Source organism: Zonotrichia leucophrys, chromosome 1, assembly GCF_028769735.1.
Source record: "Zonotrichia leucophrys gambelii isolate GWCS_2022_RI chromosome 1, RI_Zleu_2.0, whole genome shotgun sequence".
NCBI classification, from domain to species: domain Eukaryota; kingdom Metazoa; phylum Chordata; class Aves; order Passeriformes; family Passerellidae; genus Zonotrichia; species Zonotrichia leucophrys.
In genome coordinates, this window is record NC_088169.1 from 78,603,822 (window position 1) to 78,615,899 (window position 12,078).

General features: G+C 38.4%; 1 protein-coding gene across 2 annotated transcripts; it reads left to right on the forward strand.

The window, feature by feature from the left end:
• Positions 1–224: 224 nt before the first annotated feature.
• On the forward strand, positions 225–11,951 carry CCDC82 (coiled-coil domain containing 82). Of its 2 annotated transcripts, none has more exons than XM_064718618.1 (8): positions 225–479; positions 604–1,164; positions 1,660–1,891; positions 3,052–3,144; positions 5,164–5,288; positions 5,841–6,011; positions 10,946–11,131; positions 11,686–11,951. In XM_064718618.1, exons 2-8 carry the CDS (start codon positions 625–627, stop codon positions 11,749–11,751), a joined length of 1,413 nt encoding a protein of 470 aa, XP_064574688.1. In that variant the 5' UTR covers positions 225–479; positions 604–624; the 3' UTR covers positions 11,752–11,951. The 2 variants fall into 2 exon arrangements, with proteins under 2 accessions (XP_064574688.1, XP_064574696.1); XM_064718626.1 differs by having other exon boundaries at positions 618–1,164.
• The last annotated feature ends 127 nt before the right edge of the window (positions 11,952–12,078 follow it).

The window sequence follows — 12,078 nt, forward strand, 5'->3', positions numbered from 1 at the left end:
AGCAATGCCTGAGGCCTCCGGGTGAGGCACGGGGAGAGCGCGGAGGCAGGACTCGAACTCGCCACCTCTACGTTACCAGCCACTGCGCGCCACCGCAAACAAACCCTCCTCCCGACTCCCTCCGCGGCGTGACCGCACTTCCGTAAACATCGCGGCGGGATGAGTGACAGGCGCGGCGGCCAATCGCGATGCGCGAAGCGGAGGAGGGGGCGGGAGCCCGCGCTGGGAGGCTGAGGCGGCGCGCGGCGGGAAACGGCGGCGCGCGAGCCGGGTTGTCCCGAGGCTCGGGAGCGGCCCCGAACGGCCCCGGAGCGGGAACGGGAGCCGGAGCCGGCCCTGGGAGCGGGACCGGTGCCCCAGACCCGAATCCTTCCTCTGTGCAGCCACGCCGAGCCGGGCGCTTCTGCGCGTCCTGAGCGAGGTGCAGCCTCTGGAGAAGTTGCTGTGCGCGCTGAGTGCTGTTCGGTGCCGGTTTACGAGTGAGTCTCTTAATGGTGCTGCTAAGTCATGAGCTTGCGGAGCAAAATGTTCTCCTTTTTTTTATTTTCTCCCCTCTGAGTAGCACAGTGTAACAAGTGCTTTGTTCTGCCGGTTGATATTTAGGTGTGTTGCTACAGCTTTCCGATGGGTGTAAAAACAGCTGTCAAAAGGTACGAAACAAGAAATAAGAAAGAAGTGGCATCACCCAGATCGCGAGTGGATTGGAGACGCACTAGAAGGGCGCTCATTCTGCCGGACAGCAATGACGAATCCTCAGCCGCCTCTGAGGAGGAGGAGGAGTCTGCCTCATCCGAAAGCGAAATCGATGAGAAAGATCCGGCGGCTGTGGAGCGCAGCCCTTCGGATCGGCAGGAGAAAGACCCCAGCGGGGAGGTAGCAGAAGATGGTGACGATGAGTGCGTTGTGCCTGGGAAGCGCAAGAGGCTGAGCGCCTCTGTCATGTACGACAGCGATGGAAGCGAGGGCAGTGACATACTTGTTAGAAAGGTTTCTTCCAAACGCCGCTGTATAATGGATGACGATGAGAGCTGCGAGCAGCAGCCTGATAAAACATGCCCTACAGAGAATGCTTCTGCTAGCAGGAAACAGAAAGTGCTCGCAAAATTGAAGGAGCTTGTAAGACAAAGCACAGCGCGGAGGTCCTGCAGCAGTGCAAGTTGTGAGGTCAGGGTTTTATCTTTGAAATTTAATTGGAGGAAATCCCCCCCCCTCCCAAAAAAAAAAAATCTTAGGAAAGGGTAAAGAGGTACAAATCAGTTGGATTTTTTGTGTTTGAATGCATGACAAATGAGTAATTCTGTAATATTTTAACAGCCACATTAACTGAATAACTATTGACTGCTGAAAATCTATCAAGTTCTTTTTATCAGGAAGCAGAATACTTGCTGAAGTATTAGAGTCTTAGAGTCAGTCTTATAGGTCTGTTAGCTTAATTCCTAGAAGTGGACTGAAGAGAGGTACATGGAAATGGCTAATTTAAAGCTGAAAGTACTTGTTGTCTAATACAGAATTATGTATTTTTTGGAAATGTGTGCTTTTTTGTTAATTGAAAACATGGTGGTTTTAGATGGTCAAAAATCTTAGCTGGTGTATGTAGCATTTTGTCTGTGCAAATACTGAAAATTCTTGTGTTTGAAGTACTTTTTAAAATTTAATTAGGATTCTAATGGTGAAGCAATAGAAGAGGAACCATTCTGTCAGTTGCCCCTCACACCATCAGAAGGCAGTGAAACTGATGGTGACAGCATGAAAGATTTTATAGTAGAGGAAGAGGAAAACGATGATGGTGATGACATTGACAACACAGAGCATGTGAAGAATGAAAATCAGCCACATCAAAAGCAACCAAATCCATCAAACAGCGAGCTGCTGGCACACTACATCCCACAGTGTAAGATCAAAATTAGTGATAATTTTTCATGTATAACTAGCTCGTAGTACTGTAATAAAAATTAATGGGCTAAATACAAATGCTAAAGAATAGGATAGGATATTTAAAAGCAGATACCTGAAAGCTTTCAATTTATTATGAAAGTATTCTGATTTCCACAGTAAACTTTTGCAGTCTTTAAATATTTAATTAAAGAGAGGGTATAAGTTGGAAGGAAGAAAGTGAAACCTTATTGCACAATTTTTTTTTCAGTTGGTCTGATTTAGGATGAAGTAGACTGCCTATGATGCATTAATTCCTGTGGAGACCTGAAGGCATCATCCTTCATCCTACAATCTTGTGCTTTATGCTAACAGCAGCTATGTTAATCTGTCCAAATGCTGTTCTTGCTACAGGTTTGAGGCTTGGGATTTTTTTTTTTGTTGTTGTTGTTTTTCTGTTTTGTTTTGGGGTTTTTTATGTATTTTTATTCTGTGGTGCCAAGACTTGGGACCAGAGCTCTAGTGGGGTTTCTGACTTCACTGGCCAATCTCTGCTGAATTACACAGAGCAAGAAAACTCTTCAAGTTGTTCCTTTATGAAAACCAGTTTCTGGATGGAGCAGAGAGATTTGAAGCAAAACCTTATGCAAGTTATTTTCTTCCATATTTTGTTGTTCAGAAGTAGGTTTGTAGTGACTGGACAGTCAACGATAGTTGTAGTTGTTACAAGCATTTGTTGTATTTCTTCCCCAGTGAAGACCTCAGCAGAATTGTATTTGAAAGAAAAAAATAACACAACAAACAAAGTGCAAGCAAAAAAACCCATGACCACAACATAAGCTTGGTCTTCTCTGATTTATATTATTTTCTGCTATTTGTAGAACAAATTCTGCACTTTTCTTAGTGTTTGTAGGTCTTACTGTGGACTCTTCTTGCTGGAAGCGCATGTGACTTTAGAATGCTAAAATTCTGTAGGAACAGTGGGATAAGAAGCACAATTTTAAGGCAAAATCCTGTGGATGTGTATGTTGTGCATTGAAATTATTTCTAAATTTATATTTAAATAACTTTAAAACTATAAACTTACAATACTGGAGAAGAATTCTTCTTACAGGACTTCTAACATGACTCTTTTTTTTTTCCTTTTGGTAAATTTTGGTTGTATTGCTTTCTTCACAGTATCTCGCTGTGATCATTATGTACACTTCAAAAGAATAGTAAAGGCTTTCCTCATAAATGCAATTGATGACACTTTTCTGAGCTCATTATATGGTAAGTAAACTTCTTTAAATAATATATTAATGCATTTGAAGTTATACAAAGCCATTTGTTCTAGGGAAGGGTGTTTTTCCTGATAATAGAACTGAGGGTCCTGAAATCTGTGATTTTCCTGCTATATAACTTTGGTGGGGGAGAGCAGAGGGGACTCTATCTGAAAATGATACAGTAATCTTGGAAAAATGTGTAGACTTAATTCTTGGGCACAGAAGGCTTGAAATGCCTTCTTGAGATGTAGGAATGTGTTTCTGTGTTCCTAATCAGTAATAGCCTTTCCAGCATGAAAACCAAATTAGTTTCAAAGCAGATACCTCAATGAAAACATTGCAAGGTCAGCTGGTTTGTCAAAATCTCTTGTACTTCACAGCTTTTTTTTAGGAATTTGATAGATTATAAAGGCTTTTAGTTATGGAGATGGCTCTATATAATTTTTCCTCCTTTTTTTAACACATCAGATAAAGAAGCTTCAGCTGCAGTCAGTACTTGTCTTATTCTTTCTGAGGAAGTGCTTCTTGGCATTTGGCCTAGTGGGGCTGAATAACACCTCATACATAGTTTTATAAACCCTGTAAAGACGGGATTAAGGAGAGGACTCTCAGTGTCAGATTATGGACGGAATTAGTGAAATGCCAAGAGTGGAGGTTTTGGTGTCATCAAGAATTTAGAGGGAATGGAGAAACTGAAGTACACCATGGACCTCAGAATAAAGGCTGTATACTCTTGGAGCTAAAAAATGTCTTTCATCTACCACTGCTAGTTCTTTCAGGTGTTTGGTTTGTTTTGTTTCAACAAGTAAAAACAGGCCTTTGAAAAGTAATAAGTAAGCACTGCCAGATTAATGTTGTAATAGCTTCCTTCTATTTCAAATGATATCTGCTCAATAAAATGTAACAATTTACTGCCAAGTTGCTGGAAGTAAATGAGCTCTCCGGGTGAGCTGGAGGTTGTACATGAACATTGTATGAACATAGCCTAGCATTGCAAAATGTATTTTTGTAACATAGAATGGATTGTTCTGAGTTAATGGAAGTGAATCTCTTCATTAGTTTTGACTCAAGAGCAGCTATGACTCCAGTACTATAGTATTGGAGTTCACACTTGCTTTTTATTGGGAGGGATTTTGTTTTGTGGTCTAGCACAGCCTCTTCAAGCTCATCCTGCAAATGCGTGTGTAAGTGAATATGGAAAAACAGTTAATTGCAATTATGGTGGCTATAATGATAATTAACTACATTTATATAGAGAGCTGGATAGCCAGTGGCCCTTCTCAGGTCTGCCTTTTTTTTTGGATAACAGCTTTGCTAGAAGGCATGGGAGGGTAGCCGAATTAAGTTTTGTGTCTGTACACACTGAGGTTCCAGGGCAGTGTGCATTGGCCTCCATCTAGGGAAGTCCTGTTTAATTCCTGGAGCCCAGCATGTATTTGGGAAACAGTAATAGTGGTAGTTTTACTCATCCTCATGCTTTTTTGTTTATTTTGCTTGAGTATTTGGAAGTACTTAGGCTAACTCAAGGCATCTGACTGGGCTAGTAAAGTAAAGATCAGTTTCTCTGTGATCTTTAAAAGCGACAAAGAGAGTTGTCAAAATTTCTGCCTAGAAGTAGCTCAAAGCAGTTTGTGTTTGTGGATTCCAACCTCTTTCCTATAACATTTCAAACAAATTAAACAGGTTGGTTGAAAAGCATGACATTCCCCCACATGCTTCCTCCTTTTCTGTTGTTTTAAATAGGATTGAGTGAATGGATCTCCATTTGGGATGAGAACTTTTGGCATGATTTTGGTAGAATTTGTGCTTGTACCCCTTTTAAATAATAAAATATATCCTTTTAGCAAGATGCATGGATTGCATTGATCACTTTTATGGGTAACAGTAGCAAATGTATTCAATAACAGTTTAGTAAAATCATTCATAATTCTTAGTATGCAGAAGCATAATGTCCGTGAAAATTTTATCTAAAGAGCTTGTACAACGTAGGGTGGTCAGCATATTAGTGATGATTCTCACTGAACAGATGGAACAAGACAGAAGAAGTATGCACAGGAGATGCTGCTCTCACTGCATTATTTGGATGACCGCTTCATTCAGCCTCGCCTGGAGAACTTGATCTGTAGAAGTCGCTGGAAGGATCGATACAAGGTATCTAGATTCTACTCTTAATGCTGAAATTCTCTGTAAAGGTGCAACAATCACTATAATTATATTTCCTTTTAAATAGCAAGTATTGTTCTTAACTTAAATAATTTGTTTTGGTGCTTATATAAATATCAAAAATATTTTACATGTTGATAACCAGACAAACATTCAGGTAGCAGAACAGAATCTGTTCTCAGCTACCTGAATGTGTCTCCTGCTAACTTCAGCAGTTGACATTTGAGGATTTTTTGTCACTTGCTAAATGTTCTAATAAGATTTTTTTCCTCCTCCCACTAAAAGGTAAACAGTATGTTAATCATGAACTTTCTACTACTACAAAAAATACGTCAGTATAGAGCAATTAGTTTTTGTATGTATGTTACTAGAAGAGAATTAATGTCATGGGTGTGATGATTTAATGATCACTGTAATAATGAAATTTTGTTTCATTTCTATTGGACTAGTTTTGTGTGAGTACAGAGCACTCAGTAGCCTGTTAGAAGCATCGTTCAGTTTACAGTGGTTCTTTAATGTTATTTGGAATCTGTTTTTCAGGAGCGTGTGGATTGTTACCCAGATGTTCGCATAAGCTTGCAAAATGCACAGAATATGTCTTGTCAGGCCTGTGAGCTGAAGCGGTGGTGCAAGTTCAGTGTACTGCTCTCTGGAAGGCTTTATAATAGTAAAACTTTGGAAGTGGATGACTTCATGTCAGGTGATAAACAGGTAATTTCAGCACTATATTTTCACTATATTTTTCAGTTTTATTTTTAAGTTTTTCTTTTAGCAGGAAAATAAATCAGATGTTTTTCGGTGACCTTTGGTTTTGGCTGCATCACAATGACCCTTGTGCTGTTTCCTCCCCACATCTACCCCTTAATGAAAAAGCCTTTCCTTTACCTTTGTGTGTGCCTATAATGTCCTTAAGACTTTCCCAGCAGGAATCTTGCATTGATTGGTGGTCAGAAATGCTGTAAAAGTAACTTTCTGTACGAGGGACACTCATTGCCATTGTATGATTGATTGTGTTTTCTATTTTGGTGCAGGTAAGGTTTGTTCAACATTGGGTTGCTAGGTTTACTAATTCTGTGCCTGCTCTGCCTCTAGCACTTGGAGGGTCCATGTGCACTCCAGCAGTTCTTATTTGCTCTAGGTTCAAACTCTGAGTGAAACAGTGCAATGGTCATTCTAGCAATCCAAGTGTGACCTTGTCAAAATTTATTGCTTCATTCTTCAGATGTTTTTCCCACATCTGGTATTTCCCATGTAGCTATTCAGTCAGGACAAATTATCTTGGCATCTCAGATGCATTTACACTTGCTGATCTCCTTTCAAGAAAACTTGTTCCTAGCTACATCAATATATTTTATTAGAGCCTTTTCCCCATTACTGCATTATCAGAATTACTTGTCCAAACTAGAGAACACTTCCATTTAGGTAGTCTTCCAGCTATTTCTCCCTCAGTTGTCAGTTCTATTGGATTAGATATTTTTTTTAACTAAAAGGCATCTTTCATGTTGTTACATAATGTTCCATTAGGCAGTCATTTTAGGTGATTTAATAAGTCATCTAAAATATTTTAATCATAGCCTAATACAATTTTATTTCACAGCTGAGCCTTTTGAAAACCTTGACTCTCAAGAATCTAGGTGCTTCTAATATGTAGAGACCTTCCCTTCAAAATTACAGCTACACAAAATTGTTATGATTTTTAGGTATGCATATGACCTTCAGTAATGCAATTCATGACCTCTTATGATAAATTCAATGCACTTGATTTGCCAAGAATAAAACATTGCTACAGTTGTTTTACCAAGCTGATATCCAAGTTCTGCCTTTCTTCCCTTTCAGGAGACACAGATGGTATTTTTTTTGTGAGTGTAAAAGAATTTTTGAACACAGCTGAAGTTCCTCACAGTATTTGTTGAAAATAAAAAAGTTTCAGAAGCAGAGGTTTTTTAAGTATATTTGGTAATGAGGTATAATAGGATTTCTTAAGTAAAAATAAAGTGAAGCCCTTGCCAAACAGGAAGTATACCTTACTGAAGCTCAAACCTGTGTTGTTTGGGTGTTTGCAAATTCTTTAATTTACAGATTTGAGAGCTGTCACCATGATTATCATTTTGTCATCCTACAGGCTCTGCATGTAATGCAGGAGCTTAAAAATATTTGACAGTTTTTCTTATATTACAGACCCTTTTGAGCTACAGTTGCTGATATTCTGTTTTGAGAAGTATGTATGTGCATGATAGTCAAGAAAGCTAGGCTTTTCCAGCAATGCTTTTCCCCTTTTTAATCCTGTTTATTGCAGTAAAGTAAGTCCTCTGCAATCATCCCAGCACCGATACTGCAGTCTGTCATAGGCATTCTTCCTTACATGCAGATCACTAATTTAAAAATACTCAGTTTTTCATGGAAAGTGTGTGCCTTACCTAACCTAACAGAAATAATTAGTGAACTAGCACAAGAATTTAATCTTTACATGACTTTCAGCTTAACTGTGGAAATAACAGTAGCACTTCCCTCACTCCTGACCAAATGTTGTCCTGCATAAAGTGTTGGCTATTTTTCACTTTGGAAAAAACTTGAAATATCCTGTGGAATACTGAACTAAATTGCTAGTTAATTTTTGTCCTCTTCAGCTTAGCAGCACAAAATGAGAGCTTTTTTTACCCTGTGTACACCAGCATCTGGGGATGTCTGCTATGTGCCTGCTCAGTATAGCTCAGTGGCTGTTAAGGAGGCTCAGGAGAGAGAGTAATTGAGCACTTTCCAGTCATTTTTGATAGTATCTTGTAATGCAACATTTGTGTTCTTATGGTGACCTGCAGTTTAGACTGCTGAAAGTACTGTTCTCAAGTTGTCTTTAAAGCTCTGCTGGCAATGCATTGAGAAACTTGTCCTGCCAATTTAGAAAAAATATAAAAGAAAAAGAGGCTCACGGAGCTGCATAAAACTGCCATTTCACAAGCCTAATTGACTGATAGAGAAGGCAGTTCAGCACTGACAGATCAGATTGAGCAGAAACATGTAGTTGGACTATTTTCTATAGATTTGTTTGAAAATACCTGAGAAAAGTGAATGTGAAGAGAACAAAAACAGACCTCCAACCTCTTTATTCTGCATAAAACTTTCCTTTTCTCTCATCTCTGAAGTATTCTGCTTTGCCAGTAGAAATAGAAGAGAAACAGCTGTTCCAGTTTTGCTTAGGCTTGCAGTGATTGTTCACTGTTTAGGTGCCAATTCTCATTTTCCCTTGATCAGGGAGAATCATAAGGTTTAGAGATATAAGTGTCCCCCACACTTCCTTCCTTCCTTCTTATGTCACCTATAAACTGTTTTCTACTCTCAGTCTTGGTGTTCTGTTTATAAACAGGCTTAGAGGACATGGATTTAGTCACTACATGTTGTGCTATTGTCCAACCATGCTCCTACATTCCATACAAAGTGATTTAACACGACTTTGGCTGATAGGGCCAGCTTGAGCAGATAAGTTAAGCATTAACACAGAGGGACTGAGAACTGTGAGAGGAAAAAATGAGAGTACAGTACTGAGATTCTTTCCAAAGCTGCATTCTGAAATAGCATTGTATTTTTAGACTCTTTCTTGCTTAAAAACACAATACATAGTTACATTTATACGATATTTAGCTATTTGCCTTTGGCATTTCTCCACGTCGCACATAAATAAGCAGTGAAACTCACTGCCACAGGATATTTTGGAAGGGAAAAACACTATTGGGTCCCAAAACAATTTAGGCAGGTTCTTGGGGAAGGTTCTTTCACGCTATGGAACATGATATCTGGGATGATACAGAGGATCTTAACTCTTGACTGCCAGGAAATGTGCAGTAGTCTTATGATCATTCTAATGTTTGTGCTGGATCTTATACTAACTTCCTACATATCTCCTGCTAGCTGTTGTCACAAGGGAGAAAACTGGGCCACCAGTTTGATGTAAGATGGTATCTCCTCTTTTATATCACATAATGTTCCAAATGCCACACCTCATTGCTTGGGATACTTGAAAAGTTGTGCAATGCTCTACAAAACACTGGCAGCTCAGTTCTGAAAGTATTTGAAATGGTGCTTCTGGAAATTTGAATTAACCAGCATTAGCTGGGAGGTCTTGCACTTAAGAAGCACCTGCAGCACCAAACAAGCCTTAGTTTTTCAGTTTTGGGGATATTAGAAAATTGAGCTGTATATAGGTATAACATTTACATGATCAGTAGAGACTTAAAATATAGTAATAGGCATTTTTATCTCAAAATGTTTAAAATTTCAGTTAATAACAATTTACTGTAGCTCAGATCAAATGTGCTTCTAAGTGAGTGTGTCTCTTTTGACTTAACTGATACTATGCCTGATGATATCCACTGAGCTGCTGATTAATATGTTTAAGAAATTGAGATATAATCATATAGTTAAGAGAATCTGTAACAAACACATATAAATTCCATTTACATAATCTTTAAAAATACACTTTTCTGTCACTTTCATTGTCAACAGATAGAACTAGTGCTAGGTTGCACAGGTAGGTCAGATGGTCTGGGGAACTGCTCACAGATGCAAACATTTGATCATGCATTCAGAAAAGCTCCCTGAAAATGTGAGTTGTAAGTATTAAATAAAGCATAACCTGCTTGTAATTTGAGAGTACTTGGATTATTAGCAATAAAAGGTATCGCGTTTGTGGCTCAGAAGAAATAGTCTTGCTTCAAATTTAGTTGATTCTTTTATATATATATATATATATATATATATATATATGCATGTGATGTAAAACAACAATATAATTGCGGGTAGCTTGCATTACTAATGCAGAGAACTTTAACCATTTACATACTTGTTATGGAAAGGTGTCACAAGACATCGGTTCAAAACAGGCACATTTTACCATTTGGTTACCTATAAATACTGCTGTGAAAAAACTGAAATAATTCAGTTCCATCTTTTCTGCATGAAAATCATAGAGGTAAAACTGGTAATAACTGGGAGATGCAGAGGTTTTATTTTCTGCATCATCATAGCTTAGCTATTCCTCCCAGATGGTTGCAGATGAATGTTTGTATTGTATAAAACTTCAAGTTCAGATTTCATTTTTTTGAAGTTCAGCCTCTTCATTTATTAAGTGCTGTGAGGTGTATGCCTATATATGTTTATATGTATTTCTTGAAGAAATATTGTATATTATTCAGTCTACAAAATGCTAAAACTGGTATTTCTTCTCCCTAGGAAGTACTTACATATTAAGCAAAAGTAAGCAAATAATTCCTCAGTAAGCAAATAATTTCTCTTCCCCTGCTTTCACAATATGATGGTTGTCTAAAGTGTTAGTGATTTTGTAACAAAGGTCCACCAGGAGATAGGAAAGATACAACCAATTACAAACATGATTGTGTTTGCAAGAAGACAGCACTGATAAGCTGCCATTGCTTGGATTTGCTGGCTGCCTGCTTGCTCAAAAATCTTTCTGCTGTGGCTGTGAAAACTACATGGGTTTGTACTAATTTTATGCATGTAGTGTCATTCTGTTTATTTCATTATTCCAAACAATTTCCTGGACTGACTGGTTAAATCTTAATAGATTAGCCCACCAATTCTGTAAAGATAAATATGGTTCTATCCAAGGGAATGTTTTGTTTGCTCTGGCCTAGGTTTTGAAGGTTGGTACGGTGTGTGCAAATCGTACAAGAGTTTATCACAACTTGAAACACTTCAAGTACAAGTTATACATGGATTGCAGCTCCATTGTGGAATTGGATGGTGTTGAGGATGAACCAGTCAAAGACACTGTGGAGCGGCTTTTCAGCCACTTGGAAGAGACTGAGTGGATTCAGAAGGTATGACTGTTATTCCCTGTATTCTTTTCCAAGCAGATGAAAGTAAGTTCAGATAAAATATCTGATTTAATGGATCAGTTCTGAGTTACTGTTCATCAATAATACAACTCAGTTCAACCATTCCCCCATTTCTCCTGACCGTGTGTTTCAAGCAGTGGTGTGCTGCTGTGCTGACAGAGTTTGTACCAGCTTTTGACATGAAGCTTTTTGACAGCTGCGTGATCTCTGGGCTGTGGTGGGCAGGCCCCTGTTTCATTTACAAGCAGCAACATAACAAACTTGAGCTGTAACTTGGAAAGATGGGAAAGATGTACATGAGGCACAGCAAGAGTATTTTAGAATTCTGTTTACACTGAAGAACTTTTAATTGTTTAGAACCACTTCGTGAACTATTTTAAGACAATTTGTAGTACAAATTGTATTTAGTATGCTTTTAGATATAGCCTCTAAATTGTTATTGGCAGGCTTGGTCATGTGTTAAACAAGAAAAGCAGTGTCTGCATAATTCAGTTATTAAATATGGATAAATTGTACAAATTTTATTTCATTCACAGAGATACAATGATCTTGAAGATTACCTGGAAGATGCAGACAATTTCCAAGAAGAGAAAATTGATTAAGAGGTCATATAGCTCTTTGAAAGACATCTTTAAAAATGTGAATGGCCTACTTCATCTGCATGCACTTTATCTCTGCCTGGACTTCAAGATTTCTATGTAGGCTGTTACACAGAAATTCATATGCCTTTAAATTACTGTTTGATAATGTGCTGTATCTTTTTTTCTCATCTGTGTCAATACAAATCCAAAGTTTTACCAAATCAGTCCTTCCAAGCTTACTGCATTAATCACTTTAAGTTTCCTACTGTTAGAAATATCAGTTCAATGTCTATTTACTTGTGGAATAAAATTTCCACCTGTTCAGATTGAGCTGCATTGTAGAGAACA

What these genes read in the sequence shown, in the direction of transcription:
- CCDC82 (XM_064718618.1), top strand. Translation starts at nt 625, where the DNA reads ATGGGTGTAAAAACAGCTGTCAAAAGGTACGAAACAAGAAATAAGAAA. An exon ending in TCATGTCAGGTGATAAACAG is followed by an intron (nt 6,012 to 10,945) that starts GTAATTTCAGCA and finishes GCTCTGGCCTAG; the next exon opens with GTTTTGAAGGTTGGTACGGT. An exon ending in AGACTGAGTGGATTCAGAAG is followed by an intron (nt 11,132 to 11,685) that starts GTATGACTGTTA and finishes TTTCATTCACAG; the next exon opens with AGATACAATGATCTTGAAGA.